The sequence below is a fragment of the Ustilago hordei genome, assembly GCF_900519145.1.
Source record: "Ustilago hordei strain Uho2 genome assembly, contig: UHO2_contig_20, whole genome shotgun sequence".
Taxonomy (NCBI): Eukaryota; Fungi; Basidiomycota; class Ustilaginomycetes; order Ustilaginales; family Ustilaginaceae; genus Ustilago; species Ustilago hordei.
Window position 1 is genome coordinate 416,506 of NW_024545282.1, and position 26,659 is coordinate 443,164.

Here is a 26,659-nt window from a genome sequence, read left to right on the forward strand (position 1 = left end):
ATCACTCGTCAAGATGGCTTCCTTAGCACAGTCGGCGGCCAGTGTGCGCTCTAGGAGACATCAAGATGCCGCACTGCCATATCCGGATCAATCCGGAAAGCCATCGCTCTACAAGCCTGGCGCAGACAGCAGTAGCAGCGATGCGATCAAAGGCAAGACGGCGCGCAGGCTCTGCTCACCATCAGTCGCCACCGCTCACAGCACTGGTCTTGGTCTCGGTATTGGATCGCAGCCTGGCGCATCTGCCGCTGCTACGAATCTCGTCTCCAAGAAGGAACATCGCATCATCGCTGCCTTGGTCCTCGTCGCACTCCTGGTTCGCATGTACAAACTTGGCCAACCCTCCAGTGTCGTCTTCGACGAGGTTCATTTCGGCGGCTTTGCTTCCAAGTACATTCAGGGTCGTTTCTTCATGGATGTACACCCTCCTCTCGCCAAGCTTCTCATCACCCTCGCCGCATGGTTAGCAGGCTTCAACGGCGATTTCGACTTTAAGGATATCGGTCGAGAGTATCTCCATGGCAAGCACACTCCCGTACCATATCTCATGATGCGAGCAGTCAACGCGCTTCTTGGTGTCGCAACTGTTCCTCTCGCCTACCTCACCCTTCGTGGTCTTTCGATGAGAGCCTCGACAGCAACCTTGGGCGCCATCTTTATCCTCTTTGACAATGCTCTCACCACACAGAGCCGACTCATCTTGCTCGACTCGGTCCTTGTCTTCTTCACTGCACTCACCCTCTACTTCTGGGTTGCCTTTTGCAACCAAGAGAAACGTGCTCCTTTCTCGCCAACATGGTGGGCTCTTCTTTCGCTCACAGGTCTCAGCTTGGGTGCCGTTGCAAGCTCCAAATGGGTCGGTCTCTTGACTATTGCAACCATCGGCGTCTCGGTCATTGCTCAGCTCTGGGAGCATCTCGGAGATGTCCGACAGCCAGTGGGCACTCTCGTTCGCCACTTTTCTGCTCGTGCCGTTTGTCTCATCGGCTTGCCCCTTCTTGTCTACCTCTGCACTTTCGCCATCCATCTCAGCCTTCTTTGGCGCAGCGGTGAAGGCGACCCCTTCATGAGCAGCGCCTTCCAACACACCCTCCACGGACACGCTATGGCCGACACTTATGCTGACGTCGCTCTCGGCTCTACCGTCACAATCAAGCATCTCAACACTCAAGGTGGCTACCTCCACTCCCACAAGGCCACCTACCCTGCTGGAAGTCAACAACAGCAAATCACCCTCTACCCTCACTTGGACGACAACAATGACTGGGTCATTGTCAAAGCTCCAGGACCCGAAGATCCCGCCCCCAAGCTGGACGACAAGGGTCACCCTCTGAGATCTGAGGACGAGATCACACGCTTCCACCAGCACCCCATCCGCTACCTCACACACGGCATCGAGATTCGTCTCATCCACACCACTACCGACAAGCGTCTTCACAGTCACGACACAAACCGTCCTCCCGTCACCGAAAGCGACTACCAGAACGAAGTGACTGCATATGGCTTTCAAGGCTTTGGCGGTGATGCCAACGACAACTTCCACCTCGAGATTGTACAAGGTGACAAGACCGACCGTCTCTCGTCTACTCGAGTTCGTTCGCTGCGCACTCACTTCCGCCTGAGACACACTCTGACGGGATGCTACCTCTTCTCCCACAAGGTCACTCTGCCAGATTGGGGTTTTGGACAGCAAGAGGTTACATGCAACAAGAATCCCTCCATGCCCAACTCGCTCTGGTACATCGAGACCAACACCCATCCTCTTCTTGTTTCGCCCTCTGACCCTAAGACGCGCGTTGAAATGGTCAACTATCGCACACCTACTTTCCTCGAACGATTCTGGGAATTGCAGCAGGTCATGTGGCAGACCAACGCCGGCTTGACTGATCGACATGCTTACGACTCGCGACCCCAGACATGGCCCATGCTCAAGAGAGGTATCAACTTCTGGACCAAGGATCATCGCCAGATCTACCTCATCGGCAATCCGATCGTATGGTGGGGTGCTTTCCTTTCTGTGCTTGCCTACCTCGCTTCCAGAGGCTTGCTCATGCTGCGAGCTCAACGAGGATATGGCGATCTCAAGGACAGCAGAATTCGATTCTACGATCAGACTTGTGGTTTCTTGACTCTCGCTTGGGGTCTGCACTACTTACCTTTCTTCTTGATGCACCGTCAGCTATTTTTGCATCACTACCTGCCAGCGCTCTACTTCTCGATTCTCATCCTTGCCGTCGTTTTTGACTTTTCCACTTCGACCTTGCGACCTCGTTTCCGCCTTGTTGCTGGTGTCCTTGTCACCATTGTCGTCCTAGCTGGCTTTGTGCGATACACTCCATTGACGTACGGCTCCGACTGGACCCTCCAAGGATGCGAAAAAGCACGATGGAGGAAAGGATGGGACTTCAACTGTGCCGAGTTCCCCCGCAATCTCGCCGAGTTCAAAAACTACCCTCCTAGCGTACAAACGCTTGAATGGGCCGAGAACATTCACAAAGCACCCCCCAATCCCGTGTCGCACAACAAGCAAGAGGTCAACGCGACACAAGAAGCATCTCTTGCGGCCGAGCCAGGTCGTCATGCGTTTGAACAAGTTCCGCTGCGTGCTATGCAGTCTTCAGCTGCTGAAGCGTATCAGCATTTGAAAGATGGTTTGCAGCATGAAGTGGATCATGTGAAAGGAAAGATGGGGTTCAGTGCGGATAAGGGTAAGAAGCAGGATCCTGTAGCAGCTGGCAAGGCGGCTGATCCGGCTGGATTGGACCAACAGCAGATCGAACAGGTTATGCTGGAAGGAACAGGCGTGATTGTGAAGGGTGCAGCGGCAGCAGCGACAGAGAGTGCGGGAGCACCACCAAGCGAGCCTAGTCAAGCAGCTCAATTGGATGCACATGCGGACGAGGAAGCGCATGAGGCGGCGGATGTTGTGGCTAACGATCGAGATGATGTCTCTCCCAAAGATGTCTAAAGCCCGTTTCGCACACACCTTCATCCATTTAATCATTCTGCAAAACATCTGCTAAGCGTATCTCGTACAATCTTTGGAATAAATCATTTGCACAACCACCTGCATTGCTTGCACGTCCCCGCTACCCCGTTTTCGCCTTGTCTCCTCCCACCGACCCGGACGCTGAAGTCAAGAACCTCCAAAAAGGCTTAACAACAATAATCGCCACCAGCACAGCAATACACAGCACCAAGAACAAAATACACTGTCTCCTTGCACTGCTTCTCTGGTAGCTGGTGGCAACGTGCAACTCGTCGACGGCGCCTTTCAACTCTGTGCTGATCAACTCTACGTTGTAGTCGATTCTGTCCATCAGAGTACCCTGGTCGATGACGAGAGTTTGGAGGTCTGAGAAGAGGGTTGCTAGATCCTGGATGCTTTTTGCTATTTGAACTATTTCCTGTGTTCGATATTGAATTGCTAGATCTGGATGTGATGGTTCCTGTTGGATTGTTAAAAGCTTTGTGTTTTCCAATGTCGACTTGGAGGTTGAGGAGAGTGTGGCGAGTTGTATGTCTTCTCTCACTGCCCATTCCGAATCTTTGAAGGAGAGCGAGGTGATGTTGGAGGTGGTTGTGGGAGGTGCGAGGCCACGAGCAGCACGTATGTCTCGATCTCGTACTTGCATACCTTTCATTCTTTTTAGGTATAGGGATTGTTGTTTGCGAAAAGCTCCAGAGAGGTCTTGTACTCGCGTTGCTAGTGCTGTTTGAACGTTTTGTGCCAGAGCTATCTGTCGTACTGTTACATGGCTCTGATTTTTCTTCGCTTCTCTTATTAGCTTCTGGCTAAACGATGCCAGGCCGGCTACGAGGCGAGAACACCGTCGAAAGTCCTTGGTAATCTCTAAAGCTAGTGCTTCAATCTGCTTTTCTTCCGACGATTTATCTGCAAATCCTGGCCGCAAGTGTTTTTCATGCAAGCGCGAAAGGCGGTCCATACGAGGTCGGATGGTGGTGAGGATCGAATCGACGCTGTCTGACACCTCCATCCATTTCGGCGCCAATTCCGAGGGTGGGTCGAGAGGGAGTGATATATGACCCTCGCGAGAACGACGACAAGTAGAGGGGAGAAGCGTTTCGACATCAGAGTGAGTGTCCATGGAGGATGAGTGGAGAGGATCATCGTCATCGGTGTATGGAGCTTGGAAATACACGTTGGATGAAGAGGAAGAGGGGTTGCCAGAACGAGAGGTGGAAGGACCGGCTGAGTCTCGGTATGAGAGGAAGAGGAGCGTTCGCGAACGCGTTTGGCCCAAGTGGATTGATGTGCTTGAGGCAGCGTAGGGCGGAGGGGTGGAGGAGGCTGCTATTGGATAGCTCGTCATTCTTATCCTGCTGGTGCTGCTGGATTGTGATGGCTGGAAGAGGGGAAGGAGGTGGCAGTGGAGGCAACTGGACGATGTGTATGGTCTGTGCGCAGGGGTGTCGAGATTTTCTCGGAAATCGGAAATTCGAATGTGGAGTGTTGTGTTTCTTTTCTTTTCAACTTTCTCCACCATCTCAACACTTTCATCTGCGCTCACCACCATCATCCTTCCCGCCACCGCAGCCAACTCTACCCTATAGCGGCGGGAATCATGCCCTCGAAGAAGAAGCAAAGAACGAAATCGCCATCAATCGCACCCCCCTCCTCCCCCTCCTCCCCCTGCTCCACTCGCTCTCCTTCCTCTTCTTGTGCTCCCGCCACCAACCCAACCGCTAATAAGAAGACCTCCCGGCGCAGAGCAGTAAAGACCGAACCCTCCGATCCCGACCTAGAACTCAACCTGAACCCAATCGAGATTGAGGAACTGCAAGTATGGGATGGAACCCCAAAGCCGCAGGTAAAATGCTGGGTCGAAATCCCTACCCCAGATTTCCGGTCGCAGGAGGATGAGTTGATGTTCGTAAGACCAAGGAATAAAGAAGCTTTGAGGAAAGAGAGGAAGCATAAAGAGTACGATGATTCGTTTGTTTGGCATGTGGAACAGGTGCCGAGCGATGCGGATCCGTTTCACTTTGCCCAGGAGGATTTGGATAGGGCGAGTGGAATTGATGCCAACCGGATTGTTGCCGTTCGGCCCAAGGCGACATTAGATACTGTGGCGAGGAAGAGAAAGAGCAGTTCTACTCCAGTACAGCCTGCGAAAGCGTTGGGGAGCAGACCAGCACCGGTAGCGACTCAACAAGCACCAGCACAGGCAAGTGGAAGCAGAACTCAGAGCGAAGCAGTGTTGGAGCTAGCGGAGGAAGCAAGGGATGATGGCGGGTTGGAGGATCTCTTTCTCGGCAGTACGAGCGGTGCGGGAATGGAAGTGGATGATCCGTTGTTCTTTGAGGACGAACGTAGTAATTATGAGGATCGGTTGCGGAATGGGACTCGTGGGCGGGCAGAAAGGGTGGTGGAGAGACAGAGGATCAAGCAGTCTCCCACGCTCGGTGATCGGATTGCTAAGCCCTCATGTACCGCACGGCAAGTTCGTACACGCTCTTCTACTCCACAACCAGCAACCTCGTCGACAAGACCCTCTATCAAGTCCCAAGAGTGGACGGACCAGGCGCGGCTCAAACGTAAGAAAGATAAACAGGAGACGCGTAAACGAAAGCAAGCTGAGCTCGAACAACAGGCTAAAAAGCGGAAGAAAGATGCCAAAACACCCAAATCCAAAATCCACGAGCATGATACCGAAAACGACGTCAAACCAGCCGCTGATGATGTTAAGAACCTTCGCTCGGAGCTCAACGAAGATGCCTTTGCGCGTTCGACTGGCGCTAGCCATAAAGAGGAATACAGGAATAAGCTGGCTAAGTTCGCACAAGCAAGGAGGAAAGCTAGGTTGGAGAGGGGTGGGGGGAAGAGGGTGGAGAGTGTTTCCCGTGGCAGTAGTAGCAGTTCGAGCAGCAGTAGTAGTGGGGATAGTAGTAGTGATAGTGAAGATTTTATCGTGAGCGATGATCAATTCGAGTACGATGATGGACTTGAATCTTCTTCTCCAGCTCCTAGACCTCAGACTCAGCCTAGATCAGCAGTCGCTTCCAACAACAACCGACACAGTAGGTGGCAGAGAGATAGCGACGGGCGTATTCGCCTTATTCCCGTTTTTGAGCTTACGCAAGAGGGTGCTTCGGGTGGTGGCGGGTCGGTTCTTGCAGCGCATGGATTAGGGGCGCTTGGGGCGAGGAAAGGGATCGACGAACTTTGTCTTGATTGGTTAGAATGGGCTGTAGCGCGAGTGTTGCTTACTTGGTCTTCGTTAAGTTTGCAAGATAGGCAAAGGTTAGAGAGGGCAAGGGCGGCGCTGAAGAGTAAGATGCGATCCATAGAGGAATCGGTGGGGAGTGTGACGATGAGGAGACAGTTCAAGTGGTATCTTATGCAGTATCCCAAGATCGAACTCGAGGGGATGTTCAGTGATGAGCTGGATCAGTTCGGAACGCTGGCGAAACAAGGATGTGGAGTTTGTCATCGACGATCTCAGAAACCGGCGTTTAAGGTTACGTTCAGTGGGTTAAGGTACAATCAGGGGAATATTGAACCGTTGAAACGAGACCTTCCGCCCAACTCTGGCTCCGAGTCTGAATCCTCTTCCTCTGATGACTCGGACGATTCAGATTCGGATCGCAGCTCAGAAACGGAAACGTGGAGGGAAGAGGGGGAGGATGCAAAAGGAAGACCAACCTATACATTCTTCGCTGGAAACTCATGTGCGCATAGAGCGGCAGTGTTGCATAAGTTACACCATTGGGAATGGACGACGATGCAAACCTTGGGGAAACATGATAGCATTAGGTTCGTGAGGAGATTGTTGTGGAGAAAAGGTAAGGATGGGAGAGGGAAAGATGGGAAATTAGGGGCAGGGGCTTGGGAGGTTGCGTTTTGTGTGAGAGAGATGATCAGTCCTAGTGGGAGAGCTACTTGGCCGGGAAAGGAGAAGGAGAAGGGGAAAGGAGATGGGAAGGAGTTGGAAAGGTTGAGGAGGAGGTTGAAGACTTTACAGGAGATGGCTATTGATGTTAATCGTGCGCGTTGAGCGAGGCTGTAGGTTGTGGTGGTGGGGAATGACAAAGTTTGTTGTTGTGCTTTCTTAGTTTGTGATGCCGGGATGGGTCTGAGCTGATCAGCATCAAGCTGAATGTGAGAAGAAACGAGATGCGGTACGATGCATACCAAGCAGCCTGGTCCGGTCGAATTGAAAGTGTGTAACAAAAGCTTACATTGGGAGAAGCTTGTGCCTGCTGTGATTAGCCCTCGATGGTGTCTAGTGGGCACCTCCGCCCATAACAGCTTCCATCTCCTCCTCTGAGAAAGTTAGCGCAGGTGTTCTCCAGAACTTTTCCGGCAGCAAATGGATATCTTCCGCGACCTCTCTACCGTTCATATCGACGTTCCCCAACAACCCGCTTCCACCTTTGCTGCTTCCCGCACTACTCTGTGATGATTCTTGTTGGAGCTTCTCGGGGTGGAAATGAGGACCGGAAGCAAAGACCTTTTGGAAGTGGTCGAACGAAGAGGCGATCTTTTCGGGTGCTGCTGGGTGTGGGTGTGGTACGTGCTCTCCTGCAAGACACATCGAGGAGGATGAGGAGGGTGTTAGTAAGGGGGGAGGAAAGGACAAGGGGAAGAGAGGGGGGTTGAGACTTACCTTTCGGAGCTTTTCTATCGGGGAATCTGAAGCCAGGCTTGTGTACGTGTGCTCTGCGGATGAGTGTTCGCAACATCTTGAACAGCGTCGAGGGGTGATGGTGTTGGAGGGTAAGGTGAATTCTTGTACGAGGGTTCCTTTGTCACTTCGGTTGTTTCCGTGCGTCATCGCTCCCCAATTTCCATCAATGTTAGATTCGTACTGCTGATTCGCACGGGAATAATTCAATTCTGCACGTGACGAGGCGAAAGGCCAATCTCTCTCTCTCTCTCTCTCTCTCTCCACATCTCATCTCTGATATTCACTTGTTCTCCACAACCAACACCTTACCGGTACATAACAGCAAGGATGGCCGACACACACACAGCTTCGGTAGAGGAGTGCAGCGCTGCTCGTTTGCCTCTTGGTTATCGTGACCAGTGCTCTGCGTATGTTCCTTAAACCGAAGGAAAGGAGGACAGGAAGAGGTGGTAGGGAGATGATGGTACTGACGACTCTTGCCTTTCGTATTCACAATGGTCGCGGCGTTTTGTGCGGGATAGACTCTTGATCCCGCTCAACAAATGCAGAAAACAGACTTTGTACGCTCCTTGGAAGTGCGAGGATGAACGGTGAGCATTCGATTCCCCACACCATATCTTTCGGGCAAACTTTGCTGGTCTTTGCGAACAACCAAGCCGATCTTCGTATTTACTCACGCGCCGAGAGAGGCGGACATAAGTACAACGCTGGTACCGCTAAGCACGAAGCTGGAGCCAACGCTACCGGCGAGCGGGATATGTTCCGCAAGACAAGCATAACTACTGCACCGACACACAGATTAGGCATACTGACACTCGACCTCCTTTGACCGATTGCCACTGCTGCGATTACAGCCACATATACGAAAAGTGCCAATATGACGAGTAAGCATCCGACACCCACCCTCAGTTGCTCGAAATCCTGATGGCTCAAGTCTGAATGCTGACCTTGCATAACTATCTGTTGCCTCTCCTTTGTTGTAGCTTCATCCGAAGACAACGCGAACTCTCACAACTCAAGAAAGCCAAGGCCGAAGCTGGTGACGACTAAACCACCTCCCCCTTGTCCAATCACACACACTATGTTGACAACCTTGTAAAGCAATACTAGGCCCGCCACCAGTGCAATTGGTTTGGTTTGGTCTTTTAGTCCATTCTAAAAGGGGTTTTACGCAGCAACGAGTTTCATCGCAACACTAGTACAGACAATTTCTTCGTACAGGCCTTGCCATCTCTCTCCCTTATCCCTCTTAGCTTTTGCATCGTTGAGTAGGTTGGTAGGTATTTGAAGCTTGTAGATCTTGTTGAGGTCTTTCCAATCTGTCACTTCCTCTATCCCCTTTTCCTGTCTATCTGATGCGGGAAGGTAGCGGCCGAAACGAATAGGCTGATCGATATCCACCTGTGTGTTCTCTGGTGGTGTTGTGAGGTTTGCTGGCGAAACGACGTCCAGCATGCGCTTTAAGATTTCCTCTTTGTCCGCCGAGGAGGATGAAAACTTGACGAGGAGCAAAGAGCTTGACTTCGGCGACAGACCGAATCGTTTCAACGACTCTCCAACCTATATACACAGACAAATGACATCAGTGCGATTTCTATACTGCGGCTATATCGTAAGGAGAGTGGGAAAGACTTACATTATTACCAGGATTAAGCATATAAATGAGCTCCGAATGCGGCGTCTTACTCTTCATTCCGCCTGCACTTGCTTCTCCCGCCTTGAACTTGCCGCTTTCGGCATCGTAACTTCTAGCACATACTATCGCTGCTTGAGTGACTGCGCTGAGGACGTGTTGTTTAGAGCAGAGTTTTGTGGGGTCGAGAAAGGCAAAGTCTAGTTTGGAGCGTTCGAGATCTGCTGCTTCAACTTCGGATTGTGTAGCACCGCTAGAGGTGGATGTGGGCAGTTGGGATGCGGATATAATGCGACGGATGATAGAGGAGGATTGAGAAGCGGGATCGAGATTGGAGAAATGAGCTAGATGGACTTGTTGTAGTGGAGGAGGGAGGGTGCGGGTTAGGGAGATCGATTCCATTGTCGCTGGCTCAAGATGGCAGTCTGTGGTTGATGGACGGTACTGTGCAAGTATCGCAGAATGTTTGTTGTGGCAAGTTCGATGGAGAAGCATGTGAATGATGATGAGCAACAAGCAAGACAAAAAGGCGAAGCTGCAAACGAGAAAAGTCCCGTATTCCGAGAAAAAAGAAAAAAGAAATAAAGCCTAAATATGTGACTTTGAGTACGATCTCACACTGACGCCCTGACAACGAGCGGGACTACGTTGCACCCGATCTCTAGACAAATCGATCTCATCTGATCGCCGATTGTGTTTATGTCAGCATGCATCATCAGATCGGATCGCTTCCTTCGGCAACTACTTGGCCCAGGGTTCAACTGATTCAGGGTCCTTTCTGCCTCTCCTCTCCTCACTCGACGAGTTCTTCTTGGCCCTTGAAAGGTTGCCTACGATTCGGGACGCTTACGCTTCTCTCTCCCTTAGACTGCTCGACTCAGCAAGCAGTCTAAGGAGGTCGATACGGCCACGATGAGCTCCTCGACAACTGCTCACACCTCCGTCACCGCGGCGACCTCGCCACCCCTCGCCACCATGTCTCCTCACGATCCCAATCTCTTCTCCCTCATCAGCTCGGTCTTCGAGCCCAACTTTCTCATCCTAGTCAGCTATCTCCTCGTCAACGTCTGCCTTGCCTTCAGAGTCATTCGAATCGCAACTCGACGATACCGTCAGCTCAAGCTCACGCCATCCGAATCGGGCGAGATGGATGCAGTAGAGCAACTCGTGGATGCCGACTCAGGCGTAATGGAAGCATACGAGTCTCTATTCAAGCACAAGAAACGACGGAAGAACGACAGAAGCGCCACTCCTGTCGCCGATGCTCTCATTCGCCTAGCTGCCTGGGCTGCCAAAACGAATGCTATCCGTGCCAAGTGCATTTTGGTGCTGCTGGCGGTGGTAAGCGTAGGATTAACTTGGTATTACATGTTGGCTTTCTTGCGGCATTCTTATTTGGCATATCTGGAAAGATGCCATCTCACCTCCTATCCGCTGCCGCCTCCTCCGCCGCCGTTCAGCATGAAGCGATTGGATCAGATGATACCGGCGCTGCACTTGCGTCTCTTGCGTATTTCGCAGTGGCTTGCCTCGCTGAGTCTATTTAAAGAGGCATGGATGGAAGTGATCAAGGATAACACTTCATGGTGGTGGAGTGGTGAGATTTGCATCATTACTGTGGGTGCTTGGGCGCTGTTCTTGCGTCGCGAGGCTGAACGCATCCGAATGCCGCATGTTTGGATGCTAATGGCGCTGGGACAGCTGGTGGCAATTAGTTTTGCCTTCAACCTGTTCAATCTCGGCATCATCTACAGGTTGGATACGAAGGATTTATTGGCCAGTCGCTGCAATCAGGTGCATAAGTCGAAACATCGCGTTATCGAGCCTTACAAAGAAGTCGACTTCCAAGATTCTGATAGCTTCTCTTCCGATTCGGGCTCTAGCTCGGCGAGTGATCCTCATGCCGGTCATCGTCCAGGATACCAAGTAGCTCTTAGGACATGTGATATTCAACGGGTCGATTCGAGACCTCCTTCACCGCCAAGGCCTCCTTCGTCGTTGCCGCCCACGCCGAGTCGATCGCCTGATCCGGACGTGCCTAGTGTGGTGACGTTCAGTACGAGCTACATTGTTAAGAAGACTCCGCTTCCCCCGAGGCCAACGATGATGGATAAGGTGGCGATCGCGTTGGCCAAGGTTGTGCCAGAGAGGTTTGCGTTGCCACTGTTTGTGGTGGCGGGTTTGTCGTCGGTGTTACAACATCCCGATAGTTTTGGCAAGGTGATGGTTATGCATCTTTTTCCGTTGTTGATTTCGGTTTATCCGACTAAGTATCATTTGCAGCCGGTGGTTAAAGGGCGGGTTGGTGGTGGGAGAAGGGAGGAGGCGGAAGAGGAGGAGGAGGAGGAAGAAAGTATGATGTATCCTGAAGATACGCCTGGCCTAAGCACATGGCAGGTACTGCGAAGGATGATGGGACGTAGTGATGACAAGGTGCCGCTTTGGGAGGATGTCAAGATGATGTATTTCGCTCTTGGGGTTGTTAGTGTGATTTTAAGGTTTTGGGTTACGATTGCGTGTCTCAAGGAGATGGATGGTGACGGAGGGCTTCTTCAGCGGGGTTGGAGGACGGCAACGCTGCTCTTCCCCACGACATTCTTCAGGCATCCGGCACAGAGTTCGATCAGTTCAGATCACGTTTGCGTTGCGATCAGCGCTATGTTCTTTGTGCTCATCGAGAGTGGGCTCTGGATTTGCAAGGCTGCTGTTGCCACTCCCAGTGCCTACCTTGCTGCGGACAACAGCGATGAGGAGTACGATAACTTTGACAACACGCACACCAAGGCGTCCCCTTCGACGATCAGCTTGGTCGATGAGAATAGCAAGCTTATCGAGACTCAAGCGCGCGTCGTGGTGGCGTTGCTGCTTCTCTCGCCTCTGCTTGGAGGGAGTGCGACAATGTCATTCTACCTAGCTATGAGGTGTGGATGGGTGCAGCAGTGCGAGAGGCATAAGGAAAGGAAGGATAGAGAGTTGCTCACTGCTCCATCCGGGTCCAGATCAAGGGTGGTGGAGGAGAAAGAGGAAGTGAAGTTCATTGAGAATCAAAAAGGGGAGAGGTATGTAGAGGTTAGGAAGACTAAGGTTGAGTTTAGTGGGATCAGGACGGCAAGGGTTAGGCCTGGGAGGATGCCGAGGGCGGTGATGGAGGAGATCGAGCGTTTGGAGGAGGTTCCTGTTAGTTCAGGATCCGCGGAGTCGGACGTAAGGGTAGAAGGTGAGGGGCAGGGTGGTAAGCAGACAACGGCAAGGGGAGCTAGGGGAGCAAGAGCAGGATCGGCTGCTGGAGAGAGCGAGAGAGGGGTTTCCTCTTCGTTAGACGAGCAACAGGGTGCGGGGAGGAGAACGACGCCTATGAGGCAAAGGAATCCGCCGCAGAGGTATGGGGATATGATGCCGTCTAGTAGCCCGGTCAGTTCTTCGTGGAGTTGATCTGAGGGCGAGACGGTGTAGCTGGGTTTGATGGTGGGGGTCTCGGCGACTTCTAGGATGATCAGCATAGCAAGCACGTGTAGCACTAAGCATTCAGTATATGTTCTCTTCAATGGCACGCATTCTTTGAACGCCGGTCGATGCTCGACTTCTTCCGTATGGTCAGGGCGATGTTGAGAAGGTGCGATATCTGACAAGGGCCGTTGCTTCGGATCGATAGTGAGCAAGAATCTTGTGAAGATGCACCGCAGTATCTCAAATTCACCGATGCGTTATTGTTGTAGGGCATCGATTGCGATACCATGTAAGAGCTAAGTACAAGATGGTGAACAGTATATATGTGTTTCTCCCAGCACTCTGTGTATGCGTGTACGATACAAAGGTATGCTACCCTGTGGACACGGCTGAAGCATGACAGGGCAACTATCTTCTCCTCCTCGGGTATCGTGCGGTCCGGGCCAACATGGTGAAGGAGCGAAGGTGGCGAAAGTGTTAGATCGAAATGGGCTCACATGCTTTCACTGTTTGGGAGGCCCGTGTGTCTGTGCACGGGCCGCCTTCTTTTTCATTTCCAAAGACTTCTTTCTGTCTTTCTTCCATCAAAACATCATCTCACTGCTTCCTCCTGATGGCGAACAATCGACTCGACACCATCTCACACCATCTCAACAGCGACACCATTAACATTGACACAATGTCGAAAATCTTCCAATTGATCCCGGGTGTACAGTCGTACGATTGGGGTATCAAAGGTACCTCGGCTTCTCGAGTAGCGCAATTTGCCAGTGCGACAAGACAGCTCAACTTTACCGCCGAAGAAAATAGACCGTATGCTGAGCTGTGGATGGGAACTCACCCCTCTCTCCCCTCCAAGGTTGTTTTGCGGGTTACGGAGGAGTATGAAGTGTTATCCGAGTATCTAGCGAAGCATCCGGAATTGGTCGGGAAGAAGGTGGCGGAGAAATTCAGTGATGAGAAAAAGGGGTCTTTGCCGTTTTTGTTCAAAGTGTTGAGCGTGGGGAAGGCGTTGAGTATTCAAGCACATCCGGATAAGGAGTTGGGAAAGAGGTTGCATGGGGAGAGACCGGATGTGTATAAGGATCCGAATCATAAACCGGAGATGGCGATTGCGTTGACTGCGTTTAGGGGCTTTTGTGGGTTCAGACCTCTATCCGAGATCATTGCGTACATTAAGAGCGTTCCGCAGTTTGCTGAGCTTGTACAGCTTTCGGACGAGGATCTCGACAAGGCGGCAAATGTGACGGAAGAGGGGGAGGTGAAGCGAGTGCTAAAGACTATCTTTGGCAACTTGATGAATTCTTCCCCCTCGAGCTACGAACCGCTAGCAGAACAATTGGCGGAACGATACAGGGCTGGGAAAGCAGATGCAGAAGTAGGCGAGGAGGAGAGGAATTTGGTTTTGAAGCTAGCGGAAGAGTTCCCGAGAGATGTGGGCATCTTCTGCACCTTCCTCCTCAACATCTCCACTCTCCAACCAGGAGAGGCTCTATTCCTTCAGGCGAACGAACCACACGCCTATCTCGAAGGCGAAATCCTTGAATGCATGGCCTCAAGCGATAACGTAGTTCGCGCTGGACTCACGCCTAAACTTCGCGACACGGAAACACTTATTTCAATGTGCACCTATCAATCAGGATCAGACAGAGGTCGATTAGAGCCAGTACAGTGGAACAAAGCAACGGCGAAAGGCGAGGGTGAGGCACTGCTCTACGATCCTCCGATTGAAGAGTTTAGTGTCGTCACAATGGATGTTAGAGGCAAGATGAGGAACGAGGCTGTTGATGGGCCGAGTATCTTGTTGGTGTTGGAGGGTGAGGTGGTGGCGGTGGAGGAAGAGGGCGAGGAGGAAAGGTTAAGGTTGGAGAAGGGTCAGTTAGCGTTTATTGGTGCAGGGGTTGCAGTGGAGATTTGTGGGGATGGGGCCAAGTTGGCTAGGGCTTTTGTTGAGGTATAAGTACTCTTTGATGTAGGATAGTTGTAATGGAATGTATCAATGGGATTCTCTTCGATCCTGCAGAGGGTGAGTGCGAGCGTATGAGTATGAGAAGGAGTCCAATGGGGTCGAGTAGCTAATTGGCGCCGGTTGAGTCGAATCCGTCAACAACCTTGCCATAGTGCAGATTCAGGTCGGGTGACTATGTTGTACAGCACAACATGCTACCTTCAGCAAAGAACTTGTCGGCAACGAGAGCCGGCACATGAGCTATCGCAGCACGAATTTCCTGGCTCTGTATTGAAAAGTCAGGCTGAGCAAGGGGTGAAGGGAGCCCCATCACATGCTCACAGACATCTTAGCGGTAAGCGAACCCTGTCGAGTTGTCAAGAACTCCCAAGTACTTGCCTTGCTGCTGCTGCCCCTACTCGATATTTTTCTGCTCCACAAATCCAACTATGTTCTCTCGGGAGGTGAGAGGATATACCAGCTCTGATCGCAGCCGCATCGCCGCTATCTCTGAGCATAGAAAGGGCGCGTGAATGGCCTCAACCTGTTCATCCTAGACTGCTCTTTTGGATCTCATGCTTGTGTCTCTCTGTCACACCTGGGTACTCTCTCATGCGAATACTAGCCGCACGAGAATGCTCGATTGATATCATCGTGCAAATCTTTGCTTGTACGGTGCGCATGAAACATCAAAGCTCAGCTTGGATTCATCAACATCGCCATAACCACCACCACAACACGCTTTCTCTTGCCGCTGTCATAGGACCAGATGCGCAGGAAGAACTGGAATCATAGGAGCAGAGACCATGCACAGGAATCGTAGGATTGGGCAAATGAAGAGTTCCAACACAGTTCATCGAGATTGGTAGTATCAAGATCCTATGGCAGAAGTTATCAGAATTGGTATGAGTGTGATCTTACAGGAAAGTTCATTGGGATCAGTAGTATCTGTCAGGGGTCTCGCGCCTGAAACCCAGGTTGGTCTGTCGAGATACTCGGTGACTATCAAACTGTGTGACAGCTATTGTCTCGGTATCAGTCTTGATGAGCTAGTCATTTGGCAACTATCAAGTTGTGCAATGACAGCAGGTGGCATTCATTGTATATACTATTGTAGGCTTTGGCTGACCTCTGTGGACACTCCATTCAGGGGTAGCTCAGCATGATCAATATCAATGTGTAGATTATGATGACACCAAGGTCTGGTGTGAGTGTTGATGATGATGAGGTTGATGGTGTTGGTGATAAGGTTGGTGGCATCAACACAAGTGTCCAGTGTGTTGACTTGATGCTTGAAGTGATCCCCAGACCACAGTGGACTACTACCTTTGGTTCTATCTATATCTGGACCACTGGTTTGCTATGAACTGCCTTCGGATGTCAGGTAGTGGTGATACAACACATGCACTACAATGAGGAGCAACCTTGATAGATTGCTACTATGCTGACTGAAACTAATATATACTTATGCTGAAGTGATAACTAGTTATGATGGGTGTAGAGTGGATGAGGATCCACTTGACCTTTGATGATGAGAAGGTATGGTTATATACCTCTTCACAGCATTGCCAGTGATGCTGCTCCTGCTCTCTCTCCAGAGAGTACCATCTTCATCAAGTACTGTCCAGGGGGCCTCTCCTGCTTGCTTGGCACCCCTGTGCCTCTTGAGCTGTGTTGACTCCTTTGACCCTGCTCCTCCTCCTTGCTATCCTGCTTGTTTGGCACCCCTGTGCCTCCTGAGTGGTGTCGACTCCTTCAACACTGCTCCTCCTCCTCAGGACCTGCTTGCCAGTTCCCTATACACTGCTCCTTCTCCTTTGACCAGTGATGGTTCCTTTGACTCTTGTCTCTCGAGCCCCTGAGTGGTAACCATCTGCATGCTCCTTGAGCTTGGTCCTCTTTGTGGCTGTGCCTGGCCCTCCTTGCATATGGGCTTGGTCCTCCTTTGCATGTGAGTCTGTAGGAGTCCATGGTCTCCATGGAAACTGCACTATGACCATGCTCTCTAATGGTATCAACTAGATCTTCGATACCTGTGCTCCTTCCATATGAACCAGCGACCCTCCTGCTTCTTGAGCATTCAGGCCCATGACAGTATCATGACTGTACAATGGATCTTGCCAAAACTGGCTAGAGGAAGCCTCTCCCACAGATCTCATAAGGGGACATACAGTGATGATATTGGGTTTGCCACCCTGGTGAGGTAGGGGCCCTACATGACAATGAACTTGGCACAAGAGGATGGGCACCATCACCAGGGGGCAAGATGAAAGAGGGTGTGCTTCACCACTTGGAGGAAGTGGGAGTGACCCCTATCAATGATGAAACAGCACAAGGCCTCCTCATCCACAAGGAGCAGGAGAAGCAGTGCTAGAAGAAGAGGGGACATTGTAAGAAAGACAGGGGCTGTTGGAGAGACAAGGGGCAGTGTCAAATAAGGCCTCATAGAGCAAGAGCAGTGTTGCAGGTGACACTGCAAGAACATCTATATAAACATACATCCTCTTTGTTGTAGTGGCTGAGTGGATCCTCATCCACTCTACACATTACTTGCTATATCTTTACCATAACATATACTTAGTAGTTTCTGTCAACAGTTGCAATTGCAGAGCATTGCATCTATCTTAGCGCATGTGTTGTATCACCGCTACTTGATGCCATCCAAAGGCAGTACTCTTTGTCAGCGGTTGTATGCCTGAAACCCGAAATCTGTGGTAAAAGGCAACTACTACTAATCTCAGCGAGATCTGCTGTAAAAGGCCTTCTATTATTGTTCTTGCTGGAATCTGTTGTAGAAGCCTTCTATGACTGTTCTTGCTCAAATAGTTTGTAACTTAAGGGTTATCACAGGTTTCAACTGACCACTAGAGACACTCCATCCAGAGGTAGCTTGGCACAATCCATAACCTATAGATACATGAGATGACACCAAGGTCTGATGTGAATGTGCTTATGCCAACACAAGTGTCCAGTGTGTCAACTGATTGATTGAGTGATGCCTGGACTGCAGTGGACAACTGCCTTTGGTTCTACTGATTGAGAGAGCCAGGCCACAGTATGAACTGCCTTTGGTGTCAATCAATATCCAGACTGCAGTATGAACTGCCTTTGGATGCTGTCAAGAAGCAGTGATACAACACACATGCTATGTTAGATGCAATGCTCCTGCAATTGCAACTGTTTGATGGAAACTACTAATGTATACTTATGTGAAGTTATAACTAGGAAGATAAGGTGTAGAGTGGATGGGGATCCACTCAACAGCTATGATGAGGAGTGAGGTTATATACCATCCTCACAGTGTTGCCTGCAACACTGCCTTCACTCTGGCATGCCTCTCCAACACTGCTCCTCCTCTTTTCTGTCCCTCCTATCCATCCTGCAATGCTGCTCATCAGCACTGTGTCTCTTGCTGCCCATGGATGGACAGTCCTTGCATTGTTTCATCATTGTCAGGGGCCATTCCCACCTCATCTGAGCAACAGTTTGCACCCCCTTTCATTCCTCCCATCTACCAGCCCTGTATTCATTACTGAGCAGGTCCCCTGCTTCATTGATGGTGGACCCAGATGTCCTTGCCACCCATCCACAATATTGACATCTGTCAGGGGTCTGTCCCACTTCCTCTGGCAGTGACCTTCTTCCTTGTTTGACATCCTCCTCTTGCTGTATTGGCAATAGAGGTGCCTCTTGAACTGATTCTCATGAGATCTGTCATACTTAGTGTGGTATTACTACTCCCACTGAACTCTGTAGTATTGACCTTGTTCCTGCTGATCCTGACAAGTTATGCCATAGAGTCATTTCTACTACCAATCTCAGTGAACTCTGCCTTAAGCTCTCACTTAGCCCAATCCCATGATTTCTGCACTTCTCTTCATATGACTCCCAATCTTCTTGCTTCCTGCACATCCGGTCCCATGACATAAGGTTATTGCCTACAGATGAGAGAAGGTACTGGACCGCAGGTGTTATACACTGCCTTCAGTGAGTGACTGGACTGCAGGTGTTGGAAACACTGCCTACAGTTGACATCCAATGGTGATGCAACACACACGTTTGAGATGTTGTTGCAAAAGCCCTGCTATTGCAATGATATGTAACTAAGTAAAGAGTAAGTAATTATAGAGTAGAGAGGATGAGAATCCACTTGTATGCTATGGTGAAATGAGAGTATTTATGTGTTTGTTTGGTGTCACAGGCAACACCACTCCTGCTCCTCCTGAGGAGGGTTATCAACCTCCTCTGTCACTGCTCCTCCTCTCCTTGAGCTGTGTGTTGCCCCTTCAATGCTGCTCTTCTTCTGCTTGGACAGTATGTTTGTTTGTTTGACACTGCCCCCGGTCTGCTTGCTCCTCTTCTCCTGGTCATGTGTGTTGACCTCTACCGTATGTGGTGAGCATGGTGAGAGATGTCCGTTGCGATGCAAATGCTATTGTGAGGAGAGTGGCAAGTAACAAAACAGAGGCATTTTTTAGGCATTTTTGTGGAAAAATCGAGGGAAATTCGCCCAATTTTCGATTTTCAAAGAAAACAATTGGTATACAGTTGCATCCAAAATTGCCTGGCATCTAATTAATTTGATATGGTGTTCTCAGGTCCTTTTCATGATGATGACCAGTACTCTCTGTTCTCTTTGACAACACCCACTTTGTGTGGTATGGTTGCAAAGCTTGGATAGCCTGCTATCAGAATATGTGAGAAAAAAAGGGTGGACCCACCAAAGAACATGCTGGAATTTAAGTTGGCACTCTTTGAAGCCCCTCCTCCTCCTCAATTAATTCTGTACCTTGTGTAACTTATCGCTTTGCACAGAATTGAGCTAATAGACCATGCTTGAAACTTCATATGATTGTAGTATGATATAAACAAAGATGTTTCATGGTGTTTTGATGAGCTTAGGACATCATATGGCAATACTGCTGTCAACATGGCAAGGAGGGCAAAAAATCGATATGGGGAGGACTAAATACACCACCACTCACCTATTATGGGTCAAAGAGCTGCTCCGAGCAGGTTTCTCAACAAGGGAGATAGCAACTAAACTGTCTATCAACAAATCCAGCATTGCTGAACTGGCAAAATGGGTACCAGAGAGTGAATATGTGAAAAGGACCCCTGGGAGGCCCCTCCTCCTCTCCTCATGCCAACAGGCATTACTCACCAGAGGAATTAGCAAGAATTCTTATACTTTGGCTACTGAAGCTTCAGCCTACTGGCTATGACACTATCAACTTTGTTTGTCCAGACAAACCATTACACATGCACTGAAGCAAGCTGGACTTAAGTTTAGGGCAAAAAGAAGAAAACCCTTGCTCACAGATAAACATAGGAAGGCAAGGAGGGTGTTTGCCAAGGAGTATAGACATTGGACTGTTGAACAATGGAAGAATGTCATCTGGAGTGATGAATGCAAGGTTCAACATATTGGAAAGGGCTTGGAAAAGTGATACTGGTCCAGGGATGTCAACTATGATATATATATACCTACACTGCAGGGGGGTGGCCACAGCATCATGATTTGGGGGTGTATGACCTGGGCAGGCCTAGGTCTAATGGTCTATATAGATGACAAACTAAATTTAGAGCATTACATTGAGTTGCTGGAGGAAGCAGTGCCTGGTAGCATCTTGAAGTGGAAGAATATACAGAGAATTCCACCAAGGGATAAATTGATCTTTCAGCAAGACAATGCCTGCCCTCACACTGCCAAAGTCACCAAGGAGTACCTGGAGGAGGTCAAACTCAATGTATTGCCTTGGCCTGCAATGTCTCCAGACCTGAATCCTATAGAACATGTGTGGCAGCAGCTGAAAAAGTGGCTATATCAGCAAAGATATACTATCAACAATAAAGCTTAACTCATTGCAGCTATCAAAAGGTTTTGGGCAACTTTTCCCAAGAAATCAGTCCAGGCACTCATAAAGTCGATGCCCAGGAGGTTACAGGCTGTAAGGGTTGCAAAAGGGGGTCATACAAAATACTAAAGTATAGTATATAGTAATTTAGGAGAAGCTTTACACTCAAAAAAAGTCGTGGCACTTTCACTGTGCACAAATGTGGTCCAATCACAACAAAACTTATATGTACTTGTAGCTCTCAATCTCAGCTTTCCAACAATATGTCACAATCTACACTTCATTGAGGATACCAGCTCTTGAGAAGTGAAGTTGATGTGTGGTGATGAGCATTTAATTATCCTAAAAGATGCCAGGCAAGTTTGGATGCAACTGTAGATGCGCATTTTTCACTGGTGAGCGAAAGCTTTTCATCTTCGTATGTTGACCTTGTAACCCTACAGATAAGAGCATGATCGTTCGGGATGGCAGCGCATCAAAATGCCAGAGCAAGATAACTCAAGAGCCAGGTCCACGGTCTTTGCTAAGCCCACTTGCCACAAGAAATCTCTGATCTACAGCACTGCAATAAAACAAGGACGAGAAAGAGATCGAAGCAACAGTTACTCCCCTTCTTTCGAGGGATAATGGATGGTACACTCTCTTCGGCTCGACCACTTGCTTTTCGATCGATGGTTCGGAACGTAGATCCAGCCCCCGATCGAGCGGGAAGGAGGGTCCGATTCTGCATCACGTGATCGGTCAGGAAGGCGTACTTGGGTTTTTCGTGTTATGTATATACAATTTCGGTTATGTATATACAATTTCGGCGATGTTTTGTGCGATCAAGTCCAGGCGGGAGCAGGAGGCGCCATGTTTCAGTTGGCTTGAGCTCAAGGTTTCGACCAGCGACAGCCACACCGGAGTTAACAATGTCGTGGTTTGCATGCAGATTGAAGTTGGCTCCTTCTAACACATCTGCGTGTGTGCGTGAGGGTAGGGGGATGACGCCACTTAGATCACCAAGCGGCGTCGCACTCGATGGGAAGGGTGCGGTGAAGTTCCGTCGGAAAAGAGAAAATTGGCGCTCCCCATCCTACCGAAACATCACAGCGACTCCATTCTTGAGACGTACAAGAGAACAAGGGAAGCAAAGATCGATTGCAAAGACCGAGATCTGATGGAATTGGTCGCTTTGGAACAAGTTTGTGGGAGAGATGATTAGTCATGTACACCACCGTGTCTGCTGGTCGGGCGGAGAAAAAAAAAAAAAAAAAAAAAAAAAAAAAAAGCCAAGAGATTTCGGTAAGGTCGCACGGTTATACATTGCCTTTGTCCTTCGCTGTGAGGGCAAGGCTGTTGATGAGGGAGACAACCAAGGGGAAATGAAAGCGCTTGAGAAAGAAAGCAAAAGCAGACACCTGCGCAAACGGCGGTGGTCGATCTTTCCGCTTCCGGAAATCCATTCGCCGAGTTTTCCTCTCGCAGAATTGACGCCTATCTGGTCCAAGAGCTTTCGTCAGGTTACGGTACAATAGGAACGGAGCAGAGCAAACGGAACCATCTTTCCGGTCCGTTGGCATGTCAACTTCCAATAGCCGAAGAGATAAATCTGTGGACCCCTAATTCAAACTCTACAAGACTGAAGATCATCAAGATGCCTCAAAAGCGGTAGGAACTTTGGGCAAGCTATTTTTTAGAGAGTCATGAGCTGGATCAAGTGATTCAAGTGAGCTCGGACAAGGAGCAGGAGCGAAGAGTTGGATGAGCGGAAGGAGAAACGAGGACAATAGAGAAGCCAAGAGCGGTCAAAGTCAGCGATAGCAATCGAATGAAAAATAGGCAAATTCCATGTCAAAAATGGCGCTTTCTGCTCCGTGACTGGCTGTCGTGTCATCGGTTTGGTTGGAATTGGAGTTGTTTTTTCTTTTTCTTTTTCTTTTTCTTTTTCTTTTTCTTTTTCTTTTTCTTTTTCTTTTTCTTTTTCTTTTTCTTTTTCTTTTTTTTTTTTTTTTTTTTTTTTTTGCGCTGCTCTCATCATTGTTGTGCATGCTTCGATCTTCTTTTGTTAGCAATTCTGTGCTTTGGAAAGACAATTTAGATTGTGAAGGAGTCAAAGACAATGGTTATGAGTGTGGCCACGAGGGAAAACTGACATGAGAAAAGTTAACAAGAAAAAAGGCGGAAATAAACAAAAATGAAAAAATGAAAAGAAAATGCAAAAATACAGAAATGCAGCGTTGCCTGACTGACATTCGGTGAATTTGATGATACGCCACTTTCGGTCTGTGGTTGGTCGACCATCTTTCGCCGCTCTTCTCTCGCTTCCACTCTTTGTGTTGCGCTTTTCATGCAGCTGCTCCCAGACTAGATGGCGACAGACTCTATCGACCGCTTCATGGAGCCTGCTTGGCTTGCGTCCTAGCCCAACCTTGACTGAATCTGAACTTTACAGCCCTAGATCTCTCACCCCGTCCTCTGCCCCACTCGAGCTCGTTCAGCTGCATTGACTCAGAGGCCAGCCAGCCACACACCTCATTTTGCCGCTCTCCTTCGTCAGCTGCCCAAATGGGGAAATCGCCGCAAGTAGCAAGAGCAGCCTGGAATGTCCATCGAACACTGCATTCGTGTAGCGCACATAGCAGACAAGGTATTGGTGTCTCTCTTCTTACCCGCTGCCTTTACCTTTTCTTGTTTGACGATTCTCACTTACTCTGCCCTCCCTGGTCTCAGCTTGATCAGAGCACAGAGACTAGCCTTGGCAATCGGAGTGCACTTTTGAGCAGCAGCAGACCATCAGCGTTTTCCAACGTCTCGGTTCTTTTGTCCTCCGTATTTTGACACTTGTCCCAAGAATCTACACGGACGGGCGCTTAGCTTCACCTTGGCATAAGTCTTGCAAGCCAAGCACAAGTGCCAAACCCTCTTCCTATGAACCAAGGTAAGGGTCGTTGGACACTGCCTATTGCCTCGTGGGCTTAGCCGAAGTGCGAGCTAAGCCTGCCATGGCTTGGCTTTGGGTCGGCTAAAATTTAACCTCCGGGCTCTTTCATAAATAGCTCGACACCCTCCCCTCTGTGTTTCATAGATCCCCATCTCCGTATACCAAACATCGACATTGTCTCAGCCAGGCCGACGATAACGGTGGCAGCAAGCACACAAAGCAACCAGACCGGAACTATTGCTGACACAACATGTGCCCACACGTTTGCCAGTGTGGCAACTTGCAGTCGACAACGACGACATCGCAACCTCAATCACAAAAGCTTCACCTTTCAGCAGATCACAATGATGCCACAGACGAATGGATTTCGTCGATGCGCCAAGCATTCACTGCGACTTGCACAACAGATCAAAGCAACAACAATGGCTTCCTCCACGCCTCAACTTCGATTGGCACATCCTATCCATCAAGCTCAGCTCTTCAGCTGGAAAACCTTGATAAAGCTCCCTCGCCATACAAGAGCCTCGAGAACAATGCCTCGCCCCTTTCCGCTTGGCTGCCACAGAACGAGACCCTCGATGGGCTCTGCGGTTCCTCAGCATTTGTCGACATCGATGGCTCGCCTATTGGTATGGCCATTGATCTCGACATGCAAGCCAGCGACGCTGGCCTCTTTCTCTACGGTAACGACTCCCCGTTGACACCAATGGTCGAAAGGCAAGACTCTCTGCCAACACCTGGCTTGGATCATTCGCCATCTAGTGTGCCAGCTCACGACCCGAGCTTTTCATACGCAGCGTCTGCTGGGATGGCCATGTCTGCCCACGCCGGTTCTTCGGTAGGATCGACACCGTCGGTTCCAGCAACACCCACAAGTTTTGCAATGCTTGAGCTCGACCCTTCGTTTCAGCCTATGATGCAACGCTCCAATTCGCAGGCCAAGCATAGTGAGTGCAACGAGGTCGCAATCATGGCTTCCGAAGCCTTATCGCACGCTTTCGATTTCACAGCCTTCTCTCAGCCACCATACCACAGCGCAAACGTTTTAAACACTCAGTCCTCAGCGAGTTGTGCTTGTTCAACTCGGCTTACGCAAGCATCTACTTCGATCGCTCCTTTGCCTATGCCAATGCAAGTTGCTGTGCCAGCTCCTGGCGGGCTCGATCCAGAGGTGTTACCAGTAGAATTCCTCTATGAGCCCTTTGATGACCAGACTGGTCTTCCGCAGCAGCAGCAACAGATTATCGCGGCTTACCGCGACTGGTCTGAGCTGATCAACTCGAACTCATGGACACCACCGGTGGCCACTGCGACTGCAACACGCTTCGAGCCTTACCAAAACCGCTCGATTGCGTCCACTGCATCCAGCACCTCACCGAGCTTCTTCTCCCTTGGCTCACCCGCTCTGTCGGCCCACGGACTGTCAGGCGCTGAGCCTTCCGGGCCTCGTCGACGCTCGCTCACTGTAGGAAGCCTTCCTGGCATGCCTTCAAGCTCGGTCGATAGTGTGGGTATGTTGGGTGTCAGCCGTCCTCAGACGCCTGGAGCTCAGCAAGCATCCCTACCATCTTCACCTAGGCTGGGATCGACCAAGAAGTTTAGCTCGGTGCCATGTCGACGTTCACGACCCTCCACTCCCGCCCTTTCGGCTATGTTTGCACAAGACTCAGTGGAGATGGCAAGCTTGAAGGAGAGGCGAATGGCTTCGCATGCTTCCAGAGCTAAGGTAAGCGGTTCTCAGAGGAGTCCTCTCGCTGGTCTCTTTGCCGCTCAAGATTTGCTACTCGTCGGCAACGAGATCGGCGCGGGTGGTTCAGAGCCCTCTCCGACAGTGTCTGAGCTCTCGTTGGGCCTGAGCACACCGACCAGCTTGACTTTCTCTCCACCGTGTACGCCTCTGGGTGCTAGCTTTGCTGGTCTCAAGGTCGCTGCTGATGCAGACTCGGAAGAAGTCAACGCAGAGGGTACGGTAGTCAAAGCCAAAATCGCCCTCCACCACCATCGAACAAAGCTGCAACGCAACGTCCTCAACGAGATTGTTACCTCGCTTCAAGGCGCCTACAAACACTGTCGACGCCAATGCCCTGAGCCCTCTTCCCTCTACGATCGAACCCCCGCGACAGAGCTCAACCAGCTTCAGCTCGAAGAACAAGATCCGTTGGGCTTATATTCATGGATGACAACCGACAAGGAACCCACTTGGTGCACCAGTGGAGTCGTCGTAGCAGGCGAGACGAAAGAGATGAGGAAGAACCGTCAGAAAGCCGAATCCAAAATGCGCATGCGTCGTAAAGAGATTGCACAATTCGCCGCTCTCACCACCTATGCTCGACTTGCTCATTCCCATCTCGCTGTTGCTAGCGCTGATGCACAAGAAGCTGATGTCGTGGGCAGATCACTGGCTCAGGTGTTTATGGAACACAAAGAAGCATGGTCAACCTTGATCGCGCTGGAGAAAAGACTCTTTCATACGGTACGAGTGCAACTTGGACTCCAAGAGTTGGTCGTACGAAGGCTGACTGAAGCACTCTCCCAACTCACTTCTGCTTCTTGAAGGTACGGGAGCAAATGCATCCTTCTTTATCTTCCCATCGCATTCCTGTCCGTGTGAAGAGGTGTGTGGATGTGTGGATGTGTGGATGTGTGGATGTGAGTTTAACCGAGCTGTCCAAAAATGCAAAGAATCCAAATCCCGTCTGAACTCAATCGCACGAGAGACTAAAAAAAGACGACTAAACATAATGTGCAGATAAACTGGGTGGATTGCAGGCAAAGACCCGTGAGGTCCTCGAAGCTCGACAAGGAGGCTCCCACAGGGAGGGCAAAGAATCGACTAACCAGGTTATCGTGTACCTGGCTTTGGAGAAGGTGATGGTAGTGAAGAGAGGAGCAAAGAGCGGAGAGCGGAGAGAGCAGTGCGATGGCTGAGTCGAGTCCAGACAGGCACGCCTTTTGGATGAAATCACGTGATGCATCCCGTTTGTGCAATTGAATCCAAAAAACACCAGCTCGACGGATCTCGGCACATACTCAGACCAAACGCAGTCTGCAGAGAAACCGCAAAGCCTGTTGGAGCCCTGCTAATGCAAAAATGCGAATGCGAATGCGAATGCGAATGCGATATGTACAGATGTTGTGATACGTGATTGAAGCTGTGTGATTCTTGCGTGTGAGCGTGTGTTGGATTGTTGTTTTTAT

The 26,659-nt window shown here is 50.1% G+C and overlaps 9 protein-coding genes across 9 annotated transcripts; 6 read left to right on the forward strand and 3 right to left on the reverse strand.

Moving 5' to 3' along the window:
- Window positions 1-13: 13 nt before the first annotated feature.
- On the forward strand, window positions 14-2,968 carry UHO2_06721 (uncharacterized protein; the record flags this gene model as incomplete). Its single annotated transcript, XM_041558890.1, has 1 exon — window positions 14-2,968. The coding sequence occupies one exon, from the start codon at window positions 14-16 to the stop codon at window positions 2,966-2,968; it is 2,955 nt and encodes a 984-aa protein (XP_041414824.1).
- Window positions 2,969-3,089: 121 nt separating this feature from the next.
- On the reverse strand, window positions 3,090-4,334 carry UHO2_06722 (related to TLG2 - member of the syntaxin family of t-SNAREs; the record flags this gene model as incomplete). Its single annotated transcript, XM_041558891.1, has 1 exon — window positions 3,090-4,334. The coding sequence occupies one exon, from the start codon at window positions 4,332-4,334 to the stop codon at window positions 3,090-3,092; it is 1,245 nt and encodes a 414-aa protein (XP_041414825.1).
- A 252-nt stretch (window positions 4,335-4,586) lies between these two features.
- On the forward strand, window positions 4,587-7,019 carry UHO2_06723 (uncharacterized protein; the record flags this gene model as incomplete). Its single annotated transcript, XM_041558892.1, has 1 exon — window positions 4,587-7,019. The coding sequence occupies one exon, from the start codon at window positions 4,587-4,589 to the stop codon at window positions 7,017-7,019; it is 2,433 nt and encodes an 810-aa protein (XP_041414826.1).
- A 228-nt stretch (window positions 7,020-7,247) lies between these two features.
- UHO2_06724 (uncharacterized protein) lies at window positions 7,248-7,707 on the reverse strand (the record flags this gene model as incomplete). The annotated part of the gene is made up of 2 exons (XM_041558893.1): window positions 7,248-7,546; window positions 7,632-7,707. 2 exons carry the CDS (start codon window positions 7,705-7,707, stop codon window positions 7,248-7,250), a joined length of 375 nt encoding a protein of 124 aa, XP_041414827.1.
- Window positions 7,708-7,979: 272 nt separating this feature from the next.
- Window positions 7,980-8,702, forward strand: UHO2_06725 (uncharacterized protein; the record flags this gene model as incomplete). Its single annotated transcript, XM_041558894.1, has 4 exons — window positions 7,980-8,059; window positions 8,174-8,242; window positions 8,507-8,536; window positions 8,636-8,702. 4 exons carry the CDS (start codon window positions 7,980-7,982, stop codon window positions 8,700-8,702), a joined length of 246 nt encoding a protein of 81 aa, XP_041414828.1.
- Window positions 8,703-8,819: 117 nt separating this feature from the next.
- UHO2_06726 (related to CGI121 - component of the EKC/KEOPS complex) lies at window positions 8,820-9,687 on the reverse strand (the record flags this gene model as incomplete). The annotated part of the gene is made up of 2 exons (XM_041558895.1): window positions 8,820-9,212; window positions 9,289-9,687. 2 exons carry the CDS (start codon window positions 9,685-9,687, stop codon window positions 8,820-8,822), a joined length of 792 nt encoding a protein of 263 aa, XP_041414829.1.
- A 573-nt stretch (window positions 9,688-10,260) lies between these two features.
- On the forward strand, window positions 10,261-12,717 carry UHO2_06727 (uncharacterized protein; the record flags this gene model as incomplete). The annotated part of the gene is made up of 1 exon (XM_041558896.1): window positions 10,261-12,717. One exon carries the CDS (start codon window positions 10,261-10,263, stop codon window positions 12,715-12,717), a length of 2,457 nt encoding a protein of 818 aa, XP_041414830.1.
- A 628-nt stretch (window positions 12,718-13,345) lies between these two features.
- UHO2_06728 (putative PMI40 - mannose-6-phosphate isomerase) lies at window positions 13,346-14,692 on the forward strand (the record flags this gene model as incomplete). Its single annotated transcript, XM_041558897.1, has 1 exon — window positions 13,346-14,692. One exon carries the CDS (start codon window positions 13,346-13,348, stop codon window positions 14,690-14,692), a length of 1,347 nt encoding a protein of 448 aa, XP_041414831.1.
- Window positions 14,693-23,711: 9,019 nt separating this feature from the next.
- UHO2_06729 (uncharacterized protein) lies at window positions 23,712-26,015 on the forward strand (the record flags this gene model as incomplete). Its single annotated transcript, XM_041558898.1, has 1 exon — window positions 23,712-26,015. The coding sequence occupies one exon, from the start codon at window positions 23,712-23,714 to the stop codon at window positions 26,013-26,015; it is 2,304 nt and encodes a 767-aa protein (XP_041414832.1).
- Between the last annotated feature and the right edge of the window lie 644 nt (window positions 26,016-26,659).